Raw genomic sequence first — 14,457 nt, 5'->3', positions numbered from 1 at the left:
TCCAGCCTCCTATCCACGTAGCACCCCTTGGCGAATGCTGTATCCCCTGAGCTGGGAGTGAGGCCTCACCCCTACAGACCCTGCTCTGTCTGCACTTAGCTCGAGCACTCCTCACGACACTTGTCACCCAAGCATGCCCTCTCTACCAGCCTGCCTGGGGCCCTGCCTGGGGAGCAGGGGCTCCCTCCTACTCTCTCCTTTTGTTGCACCAGCCATGGTTTCCTTTTTTTTTTTTTTTTTTATTTAAGATTTTATTTATTTGACAGAGAGAGACACAGCAAGAGAGGGAACACAAGCAGAGGGAGTGGGAGAGGGAGAAGCAGGCTTCCCGCCGAGCAGGGAGCCCGATGCGGGGCTCGATCTCAGGACCCTGGGATCATGACCTGAGCCGAAGGCAGATGCTTAACCACTAAGCCCCCCAGGCGCCCCAGCCATGGTTTCCTTCACCCGGAGCTGCTTGAGGGAGGGGCTGGGTCAGAGACATGCGGTGACCCCAGCACACAGCTCTGGGCCTGGCTAAACCTCATGGAGCCTCAGTTTCCCTGTCTATAAAATGGGACTATGGGACTAGCTCAGCAGTTCTCAGAGTGTGGTCCAGAGACCCCGGAGGGTCCCGAAGGCCCTTTCAAGAAGTCTGCAAGTTCCTTTCCACCTCTGTATCTCTGCCGCCAGCTTTTCCTCATACACTTCAACCAAACAGCCTCACATCAGACTGGATGTGACGCAGATAGGAGAATTAGCTCTCTTCTATTAAGCCAGACATTAAAGATATCTCAAAAAATTATAAAACAATAACACTCTTCTTCCTAATTTAGGGGGCATATTCATAGTTATTTTTCATAAAAATGTTTTCCTATAATAGATTTTTATGGTTATTTTTTAATGAATTAATACATTTTGTGAAGTGTCTTAGTTTTAATTTCTAATATGGTAAGTATCAACAGATATAGCCTACATTGACAAATGCTCTTGGGAGTCCTCAATAATTTTAAGAGCATCAAAGGTTCCCGAGGCCAAAACATGTGAGAACCTCTAGGGTATAATCTCCACAGGCCCTTTGTATTCTGATGGTCTCTGAACCTACCTCCTGGGATCAGTTCAGTCCTGGCTAAGTGTGGCTGTTTGTCCTGTTGAGTTTCAAGGTGTAAGAATATGGAGCGTGGCCTGTGTACAACTGGTTCTTATATCAAGGGTTTGTGTAGTCAAGGAGCATATTCCCTCCTCCATCCTCTTCTGAGGATACAGACTCCCGACCCATCCTCTCTTCACCGGAGGACCAATAGAATGGCAGGCTCCGACCCCATAGCGAACCCAGAGGAGGCAGCAGTTCCCCATCTCTGGGCAAAACACGGAGCCTCTCACCAATCCACCCAATGGCCTGGGGAGGCACATGAACCCGTGGTACACACCGCTCCCTTCTCCAATCACAGACCACACAAGCCGCAGTCCAAAGGATGGTTCAAACCCTGAGCTGCTGCGGGCAGGTGGGTCCCTGGTTGCCTCTGGAGAGCTGGCCCCTGCGAGTGGGCGGGGCTGCGAGTGGGCGGGGCTGCGAGTGGGCGGGGCAGCACTCACGTAGATGAGGTGGTCCCGGTAGCGGATGAGCAGGTTGCGCAGGATGCCAGCCTCGTTTAGGTCCCCCAGGCGAATCATGTCCTCCACACCGTGGACCGACGTGGGGTGCATGGGCTTGATGTGCGTGGCGTTCTGCGGGGAGATCCAGTGTTCCTGCAGGGAGGCACCGTGGCTACGGTCAGGCCGGGCTCCTGGGACCCAGGTTGTGCTCTGCTGGGCAAAGGGCCCAGGAGGGACAGGGATCCTGGGTCTGTGCGACCCTGGTAAGGGCCTCCTCCTCTCCTGTGGCCAAACACTATCATTATCAGGTTTGAGTCTCTGAGGATGGTGCTGCCCACCCCCACTCTCTGTGGACCACTCCTCCTCTTAGGGAATTCTCTCTACAGATCTAAAAGATGGGCAGGGCAGGGACTTTGGTCCCACTTAGCTTTCTCATAAAGGGAATTAGAGTCCCCCCAGTCACTTTGCAAGGTGGAGGGGAGAGTGTAATCACTGGAATTAGACTTGACTTCAAATACAGGCTCTGGTAAACAAAGGCACAAAAAGTAATTTCAGACAGTGCCAAGAATAAACCGACAGGCAAATGGGTTAGAGACCAGGGAGGGAACTACCTTAGGGTGTCAAAGAGGTGACATTTGAGCAGAGATCCGAATGATGGGAAGGTGATCCCTGTAAGATGTGAGGGGATGTCCAGGCCCAGGGAACAGCCGAAGCTCAGCCTCTGAGGCCGGCCAAGGCATGCAGTAGCGGCGGAGACAGAGGGAAGTGGGCCTGTCACAGATAGATGTCACAGGGCTTGTTGATGAACGTGGAGCAGGGGTGAACTTTCCATGCTTGTGAACTGATGCGGAAACTAGGAGAGAGCTTGCCCCATGGCTCCCCCTATTCTCGCCTGCAGTATCTTCTGCTGGGGGGCGGGGGGGGGGGGGCTTCCGGTGGTACACCTGGCCAATAGCACTGGCACTTTCAACAAACCTGCAAATCCCTCCTTCCTTCCCCAAGGCGGTGTCCAGCACCTTGTCACAATCTAGCTTCTCAGCGAGGTGAGAGTGAACTGTGCTCTGGGGTATGGCCGCAGCCTGAGCTCACTAAGCCCCACAGCCCTCTGGGGCCCTCTGCCTGTTCCCAAATGCCAGAACCCTGGGAGCCTCAGGACCAGACAGGAGCTTGACTTTTGGGAACAGGGGAGGAGAAGGGGACCCCACTGCCACCTCCCAGCTCAGGCCCTAAGACTTGGTGGGTAGGTGTGATGCACACGACATGTCCTCCCATACCTGCTTCTCCTCCAGGAGAATCTGGGGCATCAGCCCCTCATCTCATCCCATCCCCAATCTAACTGGTCACCCAGTCCTACTCAATCATCCCTCTGAAGGGTTGCTGCTGATTGAGCAGTACCCTCCTCACCAACCTCAAGCCCCTCCCCTGATCCAGACCACCATCTCTCACCTGGCCCCCTGGCCCTTGCTGTTCTCCAGCTGTCCTCCAGCTCTCCCCTGCAGTCCCAACCCCCCTGGGAGTTTCTTCAAGCACCTGTCTGATCCCAGCACTCTGGGGCTTGGAGCCCTTCCTTGCTCCCCCCATACTTCAGCCTGGCATGCAAAGGCCAACCTGACTTTGGCCACAGGGACTTTGGGCCTTCGTTCCAGCAGTCCCCTGTACTTCCGAGCCAGGGAAGGTTGGTCTCCACTTCCCCAAACACCTCTGTGGCCTTGCTCATGCTCTTCCCTTTACTTTCTTTCCACTCAGGCTTTGAGGCCCAGCTCAAAGATTTCCCAGTTTCTAAAGCCTTTGCCGACCATGCTGCCCAGCCTCACGTGCTCCATGGCGCCATCTCCCCACCTTCACCACGGGAATGTGTCAGGGCCTCCTCTGGGCCCCCACGTTGCCTGGGTCTCCCATGGCAAGGCAGTAGTCACACTGGGCTGCTATTGCCTGAACACGGTTCTGACCTCCCAATGTGCCCCAAGGCTGGGGACCCATGGCGGCCAGACTCCGTGTCTTCTGGATCCTTGGTCCACAGTGCCTCAGACAGGGGCCACACACAAATGGTGTGGCAGGGAATCTGATGGGACAGATGGCTAGCTGGTGGCTACTGGGGACCAGTTCAGAATTAGAAGCATAAGTCCTAGTCCCTTTTTCCCGCCCTCTCACTTCACCTGAGAAAACAGGATCAGAGTAGGACGGTGGCCTGCACCAGGCCCTCAGAGGGAGCAGGGACAGGGCCAGCCAGAGCCCACAACTCCAACTGCCCTGGCATTTCATGGCACCTTCTGGGCCAGGAGCACTTGAGTCCAGCTCAGGCCCTCACACAGCCCTCCCTGAGGCATGAATGGGCCGGACGGGGAGATCAAAGAACCCGCCTGGACTTTCCAGTCCTGAGTGGAACATTCCTCTCTCCCATTTTATCCTATTTCTTGATAAACGCTGATCCAGTTGGAAAATTCCCTCTGCCTGGTCCCTGCTCACGGACTCAGTGCTACGCTCCAGTGCAGGCTGGAGGGAAGAGGATGCCTGGGCAGGCTGTCTGCCTTCCCCCTCGACCCCAGCCTCTGGTCCCCATAGTCCCTCCCCCGGCAATTCAGCACAGAGGTGAGAGGCAGCTCAGCCACCACGCCACCCCGTAGCCCTGTGCACAGCACTTGGCTTCCCTGAGCCTCCATGACCTCATCTATGCAATGGGAATTAGAGTAACAGTCCCTTCTTCTTGGGGACTTTGAGGGGATTAATTGAGACACTAAAGGCCAACCTTTGTTTCACTCCCACCACGTCTAAAAGCACTGGTGCCTGGTAATTGCTTAGCCAGGGCTGGGTATTATTACTCTAACGCTTTCTGGTTTTACAGAGGAGATCTATGTTCTCGTTTGTTCCTCATAACATCCCAAAACAGAATGACCAGTCCCCATTTAATGAGGAGTCACACTCAAGTGATCAAGTGGCTCACCCCGTTACATGGCAGAGCCAAGCCTCTCCCCACCCCTTTCCTGCACAGAAGGACTCCCAGCAGACGTCAGCACCTCTCAGGCCAATGTCCACAGGCAGCTACAGCTAGAAAAGTGTAACCAGGGCTCTGAAGGAAGGCCGGAGAGAGAGAGGGAGAGCATGGCCAACCCCAGGGACTGGGGACACTTTTGGAAAAGAGGAGCTGGCCTGGTGCTGAGTTTGGAGAGACATGAACTGCGTGCTCTGTAGAGGAGGGGAGGGAGGGGTGCCTCTGGCAAGGGGAACAGCTTGGGCAAAGGCAGAATGTTAGGATCCCCTTGAGGATCGTTGATTCATTCATTCATTCATTCAGCAAGGCTTCACAGAGAACCCTCCCTGGATAGATGCCTTGTGGGGTCTCAGGGAAACCAGATGTGACTCGCCTAGTCCCTGCCCTCAAGTTAAGGGAGTCTTGAAAGTCAGAGGGGTCAAAGACAACAGCCTGGAGGGCTGGGGTAGGGAGGAGGAAGGAGAGTGGGACAGCCCCTGAGAGAAGAGGCCAGAAGCCCTGGGCCCAATGCCGCTGAAGCAAGCCAGCCACCCAGTCATGTCCCTCCCCGCCTGCAGCCCCCACTCCCAGGGCTTTAGTGGGAGCAGATGGGGAGGGGAGCTCTGGGATCCAGTGACACAGTTACAGGACACCATCTGACATGCAACATGACCCAGGTGAAACGTAAGCCTGCAGGCAGAGTCCCGGGGCCCCACTCTAGGCGCTACAGGCAGGTTTGTGGGCCTGTCTGGGCTGCCAGCTGAACCCGTGCCCCCTTCTCAGGCTGCAACCGCACAGAAGCTTCCTAGAAGGTCCTAGAACAGAGCCTCCAGAAGGACCTGCAGGCACTTTGGTTCTCAAGCCCAGGGGACAGAGCATGGCTCAACAGAATCTGAGCGCCAGAGCAGCCACTGAGATATGGGTGAGGAAACACTACACAGAGACCAGAGGTCCTCGGTGCTAATCCCAGCACCATCACTTACTAGCTGTGTGACCAGGCCTGGTGGTCCCTCCCTGTCCCAGCTTCCCCTTGGGGAACAGAGCATTTGCCTCTCACGGATGCTGTGAGGACCCAAGACAGAGCCTGGGTCAAAGGGCTTTGCAGACCCCATGGGGGTGGCCCTGAAGGCTGTAGGAACAACAGTGATGCCCCTACCCCCTCTATGGCCAGCGCCTGACGTCCAGGCCCCTGAGCCCTGCCCTTGCCCCCCAGTGGAGCCCTCTGCTCCCTGTCACTGCACCCTCTTTTGCTCCCAACATTCTAGGACCCCAAGACAGAAACTTGGTTCTATCTCTATATTCCCCAGCACTGGGTACAGCACCAGGCACAACGCAAATGATGGTGGGACTGAATCTCCCTGGGTCCCTCATGTCCCTGCTAAGCTAGGACTCTGTTCCCAGGACCACACCCCCATGTCCCCTTGCTATGGACACATGAGCTTCCCCTCTGGGCCCTCCTCCAGACTACCCGCTTTCTCCAGGGCATGACCCTGACCTCATAGTTTTCTGTCCCTTCCCATGCCCACTACCCATACAACTTACACCTCTTGTGTCCCTCTCCTTCAGGGCCACAAGAAATAAAGGGTTAATCTATTAGATGGATTCCCAGGGCAGTGCCAAGGTAAGCAATGAACTCCTAGGACGCCATAACCCAATAGAGCAAGACTACGGGCATTTTTAGTCTAACTCGCTTTACTGAGGTATTCTCTACAGGGGCCCAAACATATGGGTCAATAACCCGATGAGATAGTTACTATGATCCCCACTTTACAGAAGAGAAAACTGAGGCTTGGAAGGGAAGGAGACTTGAATGTTGCAGAACTAATACATGGGCAGGATGGGATTTGAATCCAGTCTGTCTGATCCAAAGCACCCCTGTGCCTGAGGAGCTCCCAGCCTGGTGCTGCCCCCTGCCCGCCACCATACACGTGCACGTGACCCCCCCCGCCCCCTGCCACATACACACCCATCCCTAACACTAGGCAGAATGCACTGAGTGCTTATGGAAATAGAACCCAGCAGCCTGGGCAGAAGGGGAGACACCCTCTCGCTGGGGCAGTGGGAAAGCTCCATGGAAGACGGGGTGTCTGAGAGGCAGAAGCAGGGGCATGAGTACTGCCTCCACCCCCCTCAGGTTACTGCCCGGTCCCTGCCTTGGGGGACCTGTCAGCCTGGGTCTTCCCAAAGGCCCAGGGGCATGGGAGGTAGGGGGCTACTCACATTGCCTTCATCGTCCACCACCTGGATCTGCCCCGAGTCACAGAGCTTCACCACTGCTCCGATGGGCACGTCGAACTCCTGCCCAGATCTCAGGTCCATCCAGACATAGTCCCCCTGTGGGCAAGAGAGAATCCCAGGCCAGGTGAGCAGGGAGGGGGATCCTGTGCCCCCACCCTCCTACCACCAGAGGCTCCTGTGCCAACCACAGGAGAGGGAAGAAAGAGCTGGAAGCCATCTGGTGCCAGGCCCCGAGTCCGGCACTGATCCAAGGTCCTCAATCCCTCCTCTGTAACAGCTCTTACTGCCCCCATTTCACAGATAGGTAAGTAGAGGCTCAGAGAGGGGGGTGAGCCAAGACCACACAGCTGGGCAGCTTCACACCCAGGCCTGTCCAGCACCCAGCTCTTCCCAAGGCTCTACACCTCATACACAGACAGCAAATCTGTCAAGGTTCAGGCAGAAACACCAAGCCACCCAGATCACTTCGCCTCTGTCCTAAAGGAGCCATCTCCACAGGATACCCAAACAGTCTCCATCGCCTCCGGGGGCGAGTCTCAGAGTCATAGGTGTGGGTTCCTGGCAGCGACACTGCTCTGTGCTGGGCCCTGCGATCCGAGCCCCCCCACACTGCCTCCTGACTTGCGGGGAGAGCCCCAACCTTGAGGGGGAGGGTGTCACACTGTGTCCCTTGCTCTTACTACATACCCGGTAAGGCGCATGGAAGCCAAACCCCAAACCCAGAGTCAGAGAAATGGACTTAGAACAAATGCTTTCAGCACGGTTGCATTCCACAAACACGTACAGAGCACCTACTGAATACAAGGCACTGATTGACCTAAATGCTGAGGATCCAGCAGTGACCATGGCGTCTACATCCCAGCTGGGAGGAGACAGAAAGCAAATAACTGAGCAAATCCATTCCCGCGATCACTGCAGAGGACGGTGAAGGGCCCAGGCACACGGATGGTGGAGAATGCCTGAGCCGACAGCAGCCCTCACAGGGCTGGGCAAGACCCAGCGCTGCAGACGCTCACTGGCCTGCAGGTAAAAGTTGGATTGTATCCTAATCCTAACAGGCGTATTCCCCCGGAGGGTGAGAGAACACAGACATCTTAATAAAATGAGAACTTACCACGTGGCAGTTAGAAACAGAACAGCTAACAAAACAGAGGACAGTGAGGTCACCCCATGGGAATGGCCCCGTGGAAACCGCTCTGGGCGGCAAGTCAGGAGTCGGGGTTCTGGGCTTGTCCAGGCTGGGCCTTGGACAGGTCACTGACTGACTTGAGCCTCAGTTTCCACAGGTGTCTGAGGGGTGGGCTCAGTGAGTCCCAAGGCCAGCTCCTCACTGCCTCAGCCTCCCCCTGTTCCCATCAGAATCAACTATTTTTCGGCCACAGCTACCACTTCATAGGAGGTTACGCATGCCAGACTGGCTAGCTCCAAACCCGAGCTTTCTCCCAGAAAACGTAGGGAGAACTGGAGAGCCTCTGGGGACACCTCCTGTGTTTCCCGAGCATCTGCGCTGTGCTTCCCGTGAGGCGGCCGGTGTAACCCTGTTCTCCCAAACCCAAACTGCGCTTCCTGACACACCCCTCAGCCACGCGGAGTTCCAGGCCACGGGCCACCGGACACGGCCTGCTCATACTGCTCATCTCCACCTGCCGGCTTCCCCGCCCCCCTTTCCACAGAGAGAACGCCTGGCCGTCTGTCCAGCTCTTCCGGCCCCGCCCCACCTCCCCACCTTCTCCCTCCTCCTACCTCAACTGCTGAAGAGTCTGTTCAGGCATCCAGCATGTATTTATGGAGAACCCACTGTGGACCAGTCCCGTTCCCGCTCTGGGGACAGAGCCGTGAACAGATGGGAAAGGCAGAGTGCCTACAGCCAGGTGAGGGGAGGGCGTGGGGCGACCACGGGCAGGTACCAGGTCGCGAAGGGCCCTGTAACCATGGACAGAGGTTGGACTTTCTTTTAAGTATGACAAAAAGCCATTGGAAGGTTTTAAGCAGGAGAATGCCATGATGAATTTACATTTTCAAAAGCTCACTCTGGCTGCTGTGTAGAGAATGGGGGCACCCCCCCCCCAGGCTCCAGGGCCCCTGAGCTTGCCCCTTTCAGCCAGCACCACGCGGAGTGACCACCATCTGTGCAACCTCTCACCACTAGCATGCAGCCTCCCCCACCCCCCGAGGACAGGGCTGGGTCTGAGTCTCATCTGGGACTCCCCAGAGTCAAACAGAGTCTAACACAGAAAAACAGAATTTGTCTCTCAATGAGAGAGAGTGTGTGTATGTGTGTGTGTGTGTGTGTGTGTGTGTGTCTGTGTAAGAAACAGAGCATGTGACAGAGGGTGTGTGAGGAAGAATGAGAGAGAAAGAGCCAGAGCCAGAGCCAGACGCTAACTGCTGGAGGCCAGGCTGGCCGGGACATTGCTTCATGCTAACTCCCAGTACACCCACAACAGGCCAGGTAGCAAGTCAGATGCTTCCCTGTGATTCACTATCTCACTGACAGCCCTTAGGCAGAGGGCTCTATTTCTACTTCATCTCCTCAAAGAGGTCAAGAAACCTGCCCAAATTCACCAAGCTGTTTTGTAGTAAAACCAGGAATGAAGCCCAAATCTGACAAACTCGAAATCCAGTGCTCTTTCCTGACATCTCTCTGAACCCAGTCCTGTGAGCAAAACAGGAAACACTGATAGGACCCTAGGCCTTACATGGCTTGTGGGCCAAAGGGCATGCTGGGAGCCTCAGCAAAGGGCAGAGCTGGAGGGCAAGGGTCTCTCTGAGTCACCTATAACCCCTCACCCGGCGCAGAGCCTGGCACACAGAAAATGCATCCCACTCAGGGAACAGAGGATAACCAAAATTAAAGACCTCATGTGATCAGGAACTGGGTGCTCAGAGCAGCTGAGCAGGGAGCTCAGAGCCTACAGAAACAAAGTGACTAGAACTCTCCTAATCAAGGACAGTCACGAGGAGGGCAGTGACTTAACTCTCTTTCTCTGCTCTGGGTCTCAACTTGAGGAAAAAGACTAAAACGGCAGCTAAGTGGCCTCAGGGAAAATTCTGAGGCCTGAGAACTTCTGAGGGGAGAAGTTCCCATGGTCCCGGGCTAAGTTCTTGGGGCATCAGAATACAGGTGGGTTGGAAGTCTTCATTTTTACAGATGAAGAAACTGAGGCCCAAAGAGACAAAGGAACCTGGCCACAGCCACTCATCAAATTGGTGACTGATAAAACTGTGAGCACCTGCAGGGCAGAGCCTGAACCAAAAACAGAGTGGGTTGAGAGTCCTGGCTGGGTGAGAGAAGGAAGATGGAAAAGAACAGGAAACTTTTTTGTGGGGCAGGAAGACGGAGAGGAAAGAAGTACTGGGCCCCAGGTCTTACCCCACCGGCCCCTCCCATTCCCAGACTCCAGGCACTCATGCCCGCATCTGGCCCCATTTGCAACCATTCCACTGTGAAGGGTGCCCCACTGGAGACTTCACCTTGAATTGAAAATCCCATTTGTGACATGATGGACGCCTCCGTATGGCCATGTGACATGGGGCCAGTTCCAGCTTCTCTGCTGTCACATGAGTGGCTAGAGCAGAGGGTCTCCCAGACCCAGAGTGATGATTTCTCAGAATGGATCTATCTAAAAGTTCTCAAAAGTACCTGGAAACCTCCCAGGGAAGCTGGACAGACCCACAGTGAACACACAGTTAAGAAATCTTAACTGTCTGACTTCAGCTCAGGTCATGATCGATCCTGGGGTCCTGGGATCGAGTCCCACATTGGGCTCCTTGCTCAGCAGGGAGCCCGCTTCTTCCTCTGCCTGCACTCTCCCTGTTTGTGCGTGTGTGCTCCCTTGCTCTCTGACAAATAAAATCTTGAAAAAGGAGAGCGATCTTGGTTCGGGTCCCAGCTCTTCCACTAATACTGTGAGACTCTGGGTAAGCCTTTCAGTCTCTCTGGGCCTCGGTGTTCACAGTGTTCACCCACTCAGAGTCAGGGCATAGGAAGGTGAGAGACCCCACAAACGCATGTTGGCTTTGATGTCCACCCACCTGCCCTCCCAGGTGTGCAACCCAGTGTGGGATGAACACTAACTTCCAACAGGGTCTTGGCCCTTTTTGCCTCTTCCCTTCTCTGGGGCAGGGTCTAGCTAGGGCTCAGTCCCCATTTGTGGGATGAAAACGAATCTGTCTCAGGACTTGTTTCCCCCTCTCATCCTCATAATCACTCTGGGACACTGGTTTTATTAGCCCCATTTTCACAGGTGGGAAAGATGAACCAACCAACTTGCCAAGGGCACCTGTGAGCACGGAAGTCTCCAGTTGCTAACCTTAGGTGGTAGAGGGGACCCACCACCGTGCTCTCCTGCGGTGGGCCAGCCAGACCAGAAGTGTCTCCCGAGTCTCCTTGGAGCACCTGGAAGTGCTCCCTGCTCTGGACCCCGGAGAACTGGGGAAGCCCCTTCTGGGACCTGGCCCATCCACCTTGGCTAAACGCAAAAGCTCCAGGCACAAGGAGGGGCAGCCCGGGCCAAGTTCACGCTGGGAATCAGGGATGGTACGCCCCACCAGAGGGCCCTGTCCGCGTGCACCCCAGTGCTCTGCGACCACCACCCGCCCAGTTCCCTCCAGGCGGGGAAACGGAGGCCTGGGGCGGGCTTCCCAGGGTGCCCTCCCCCACCCCGCGCAGGCCTCACCGGCAGGACCGCATGACTCTTCAACGAGTGGTTCAGGCTGCGCACCAGCGCCCACTTGACCCGCTGCTTGGCGCGGACCTCGGCGGGGTCGGCGGGGTCGGCAGGGGGCTCCATGGCACGGAAGGTCTGGCGGCGGCTCCGGCGGCGGCAGGGCTCGGGCTCCCTAATTCACCTAATCCCATGCGCGCCGCCGCCGGGGAACCCTAAACCCGGCCATCTGCCGCGGGCCCATGGCAACGGCGGCTTAGGTGACGCCCGCGGGCCGACCGGGGAGGGGGCGCCGGCGCTGCCCTGGCCCTCTCCCATCTGCGCGGGACCCCCACCACCTGATTGTGGGGATCCCCGGCCGGCTTCAGCCAGACCACAGCTTGCGGCGCCCCGGGAACAGAGCTGCTGGCCTCAGCGCAAACCAGGCACCTGGAACCTCACCTGGACTGCAGTTTTGGAGAAAAATCTGTGTGTTTTCTATCGAAAGAAACCTGGGGATGTTATGAAGGGGAACGCAATAAACTTCATGAATTTTTGAGACTGAAGGGAAGGTGCCTGAAAGACCCTTCTAGCTCCCTGCTACCTCTAGAAAGCCATGGCAGGTAAACATCTTCAGGGGATCCGGGAAACTGGAGCGAGGAAGTTTCTGAACAGTCCGTGTCTGGTCCTCCTCATCCAGCCTTGAGGCTAGCCAGCTGGTAATGTCCAGCATGCAGAGGAAGCACGGAGGCCTGGGGGAGGGTGTCACCTGGTTCTCCAGGACAGTGGACAACAAGCTGGGCTCCTGTGTCCGGGCAGCCACGCAGGACTGGGCACCTGGCTTGGGTCCATGCTGGGCCATGGGCCACAGTGGCCACCATCCTATCCAGAATGCACAGGCCCTGTGACTCTCCTCCCACTCTCTTCTCCCCTCTCCCTACTTAGGTTTTCTTCTTCCCCTCTCCCTCGCTCTCTTCTCTCTTCAAGGCCTATTGTTTCCATATTTGGCCCTTGGCATTGTCTGGAATCCTGGAGGCCTAATTGGTCCCACAAAAACAAACCAACCACTATGGGGAGTAGGGGGAATGGTAGGAAGGAGACAGTGATGCCTCACACAGAACTCAGAGCTGCCCCACTGGACCTGGGCTTCCTTCCACCCCAACCCCCTATCCCAGCCTCAGGGACCCAGCACTCTGCCACCTGGCACCAGCCGACTGACCCACAGCCATTCCCACCTACTTCCTGTGCCTTCTCAGGGACCCTGCTCTCCGGAGGGGGTCCTTCTCCCAGCCAAGCACAGAATAAGCACACCCACCCCTGCCCACCCACCCACGGGTGTCCATGGGAACAGAGGAAGGTGCTGGGGGTGGGCTTCCAGGCATCCTTCCATTTGTCCATTTAACCAGACCTGTGACCAGCCTTCACAGGCTCAGACTAAAGTTTAGGGGACACCATCCTCAGAGCTCCCAGCCTGGGGATGCACAGACCCAGACCCAGAGAGGCCAGTACCACCAGATGAGGGATGGATTAGTCCTGGAGAGACAGGACAGCATGGCCACTAAGCCGTTGGACTCGGGACCCAGACAGCTTAGGTTTAATCCTGCTAGGTCACTCAAGCTGGGTAAGCTTGGGCAAGCTCCTCAACCTGCCTGTGCCTTTGTTTCCGCATCTGTGGGATGACAAGATAACAGTACCGCAGGGGTTGCCTGTGAGGATTAAACAGGTTTACGTGTGTAACTCACTCAGATTCGTGCCTGTTAGGACAAATGGCCATGTGAGTGTTGGTTAGTGTTAACTGAGCAAGTCATGTTAGGGGCGACACCTGGATATTGTGATTATTTTCGGCAGACAGGAGAGGGAAGGGCACTCCCGAAGAGAGAACAGCAAAGCACAGAGAAGCAGAGGTAGGAAGGAAGAGATGGTAAAACAGGTCTGGTGGATAGAGACAGGCCCCCTCAGGGAGACCCGGGCAAGTACTGACCGAGACCCACTGCTCAACCCCATGCACCCAGGCCACCCGGAGCCAAAGCCTGGGAAGAGGCCCCTTCCCTGTGGCCAGCAAGCACCCCAGGTCTGGGTGGCAAGTCTCATGCCCCTGTGACCCACTCTGGCGTCACCACATCCTCTCCCAGAACCAGGGCTCACTGCTGCTCCAGCCTCATCCTTTGCTGCCTTGAACACACAGGACAGAGTCTCCCTCTCTTCACCTTTGCTTCTGTGAGCCCTCTGCCAGGAATGCTTCACCCCACTATCTTCTTCTCTGCCCCCACCCAGCCACCAGGGCTCCACAGAGCCACGTGCCACCTGTTCTCCACACACATACACACACACAAACACACACACAGACACCCCACTGCTTCTTTTCTGTTCTTCATTGGTGCCTCACACAAACTCATGGTACTGCCCTCACCCCACCCCACCACCATCCAGTCCAATTCTGGCCAGATGGGGAGACTGAGGTTCAGAGGGGGTGAAGAGACTTGCCCAAGCATACATACTGAGTTGGGACAAAAAGCTTTCATTTAGTAACTGTGCCAACTGTCATGAGCAAGGGATGTCAAGGAAGACGGCAAAGAAGGAAACTCAAGAACTCATCCCTTTACAGAAACACTAAAAAATATGGCAAAAACTGTCAAAATCACCTGTACTAGAACTCTAGAAAATAATCAAATATTTATAGTAACCAATGGAACATTTAATAAAGAGAAAGGTGATTGAACCTCAGCAGGAGAGCTTTGTGGTGTTTTAACCTACCCCCCCACACCCCTGTCTTGTGGCAATCTTGAAGATGTAGGCCCACGTCCCTGGTGTGGATTCTTGGGGCCAGAAGCAGAACAGACCTTTTAACAAAGAACTATGGTTGTTTTAACCTGTCTGGAAGCTTCCCTTTAGGGAAGCTAAAGGGAATATCCTTTAGGGAATAATAGAAAGGGCTTGCCTTTATTTCCCTAACTTGGAACTCCCCCAGGGTGGAGGAGCAGCTAGGGAGGGCTCTGGTCAAAAGCATTCAAAGACAGATGAACTACCCAC

The 14,457-nt window shown here is 55.7% G+C and overlaps 1 protein-coding gene across 1 annotated transcript in view; it reads right to left on the bottom strand.

Moving 5' to 3' along the window:
- Positions 1 to 14,457, bottom strand: part of MYO7A (myosin VIIA) — a 78,747-nt gene that overhangs the window by 56,910 nt on the left and 7,380 nt on the right. Inside the window, exons 2-3 of the mRNA XM_032427073.1 lie at positions 6,764 to 6,877; positions 1,576 to 1,728 (exon numbers count right to left, since the gene is read on the bottom strand). Of these exons, the coding sequence (XP_032282964.1) occupies positions 1,576 to 1,728; positions 6,764 to 6,877 (267 nt within the window). The remainder of the gene's footprint in view (positions 1 to 1,575; positions 1,729 to 6,763; positions 6,878 to 14,457) is intronic.

Source organism: Phoca vitulina, unplaced genomic scaffold (assembly GCF_004348235.1).
Source record: "Phoca vitulina isolate PV1807 unplaced genomic scaffold, GSC_HSeal_1.0 scaffold36, whole genome shotgun sequence".
Lineage (NCBI taxonomy): Eukaryota > Metazoa > Chordata > Mammalia > Carnivora > Phocidae > Phoca > Phoca vitulina.
Note: the sequence above shows the minus strand (reverse complement) of the source record. Positions and strands in the feature narration are given on the sequence as shown.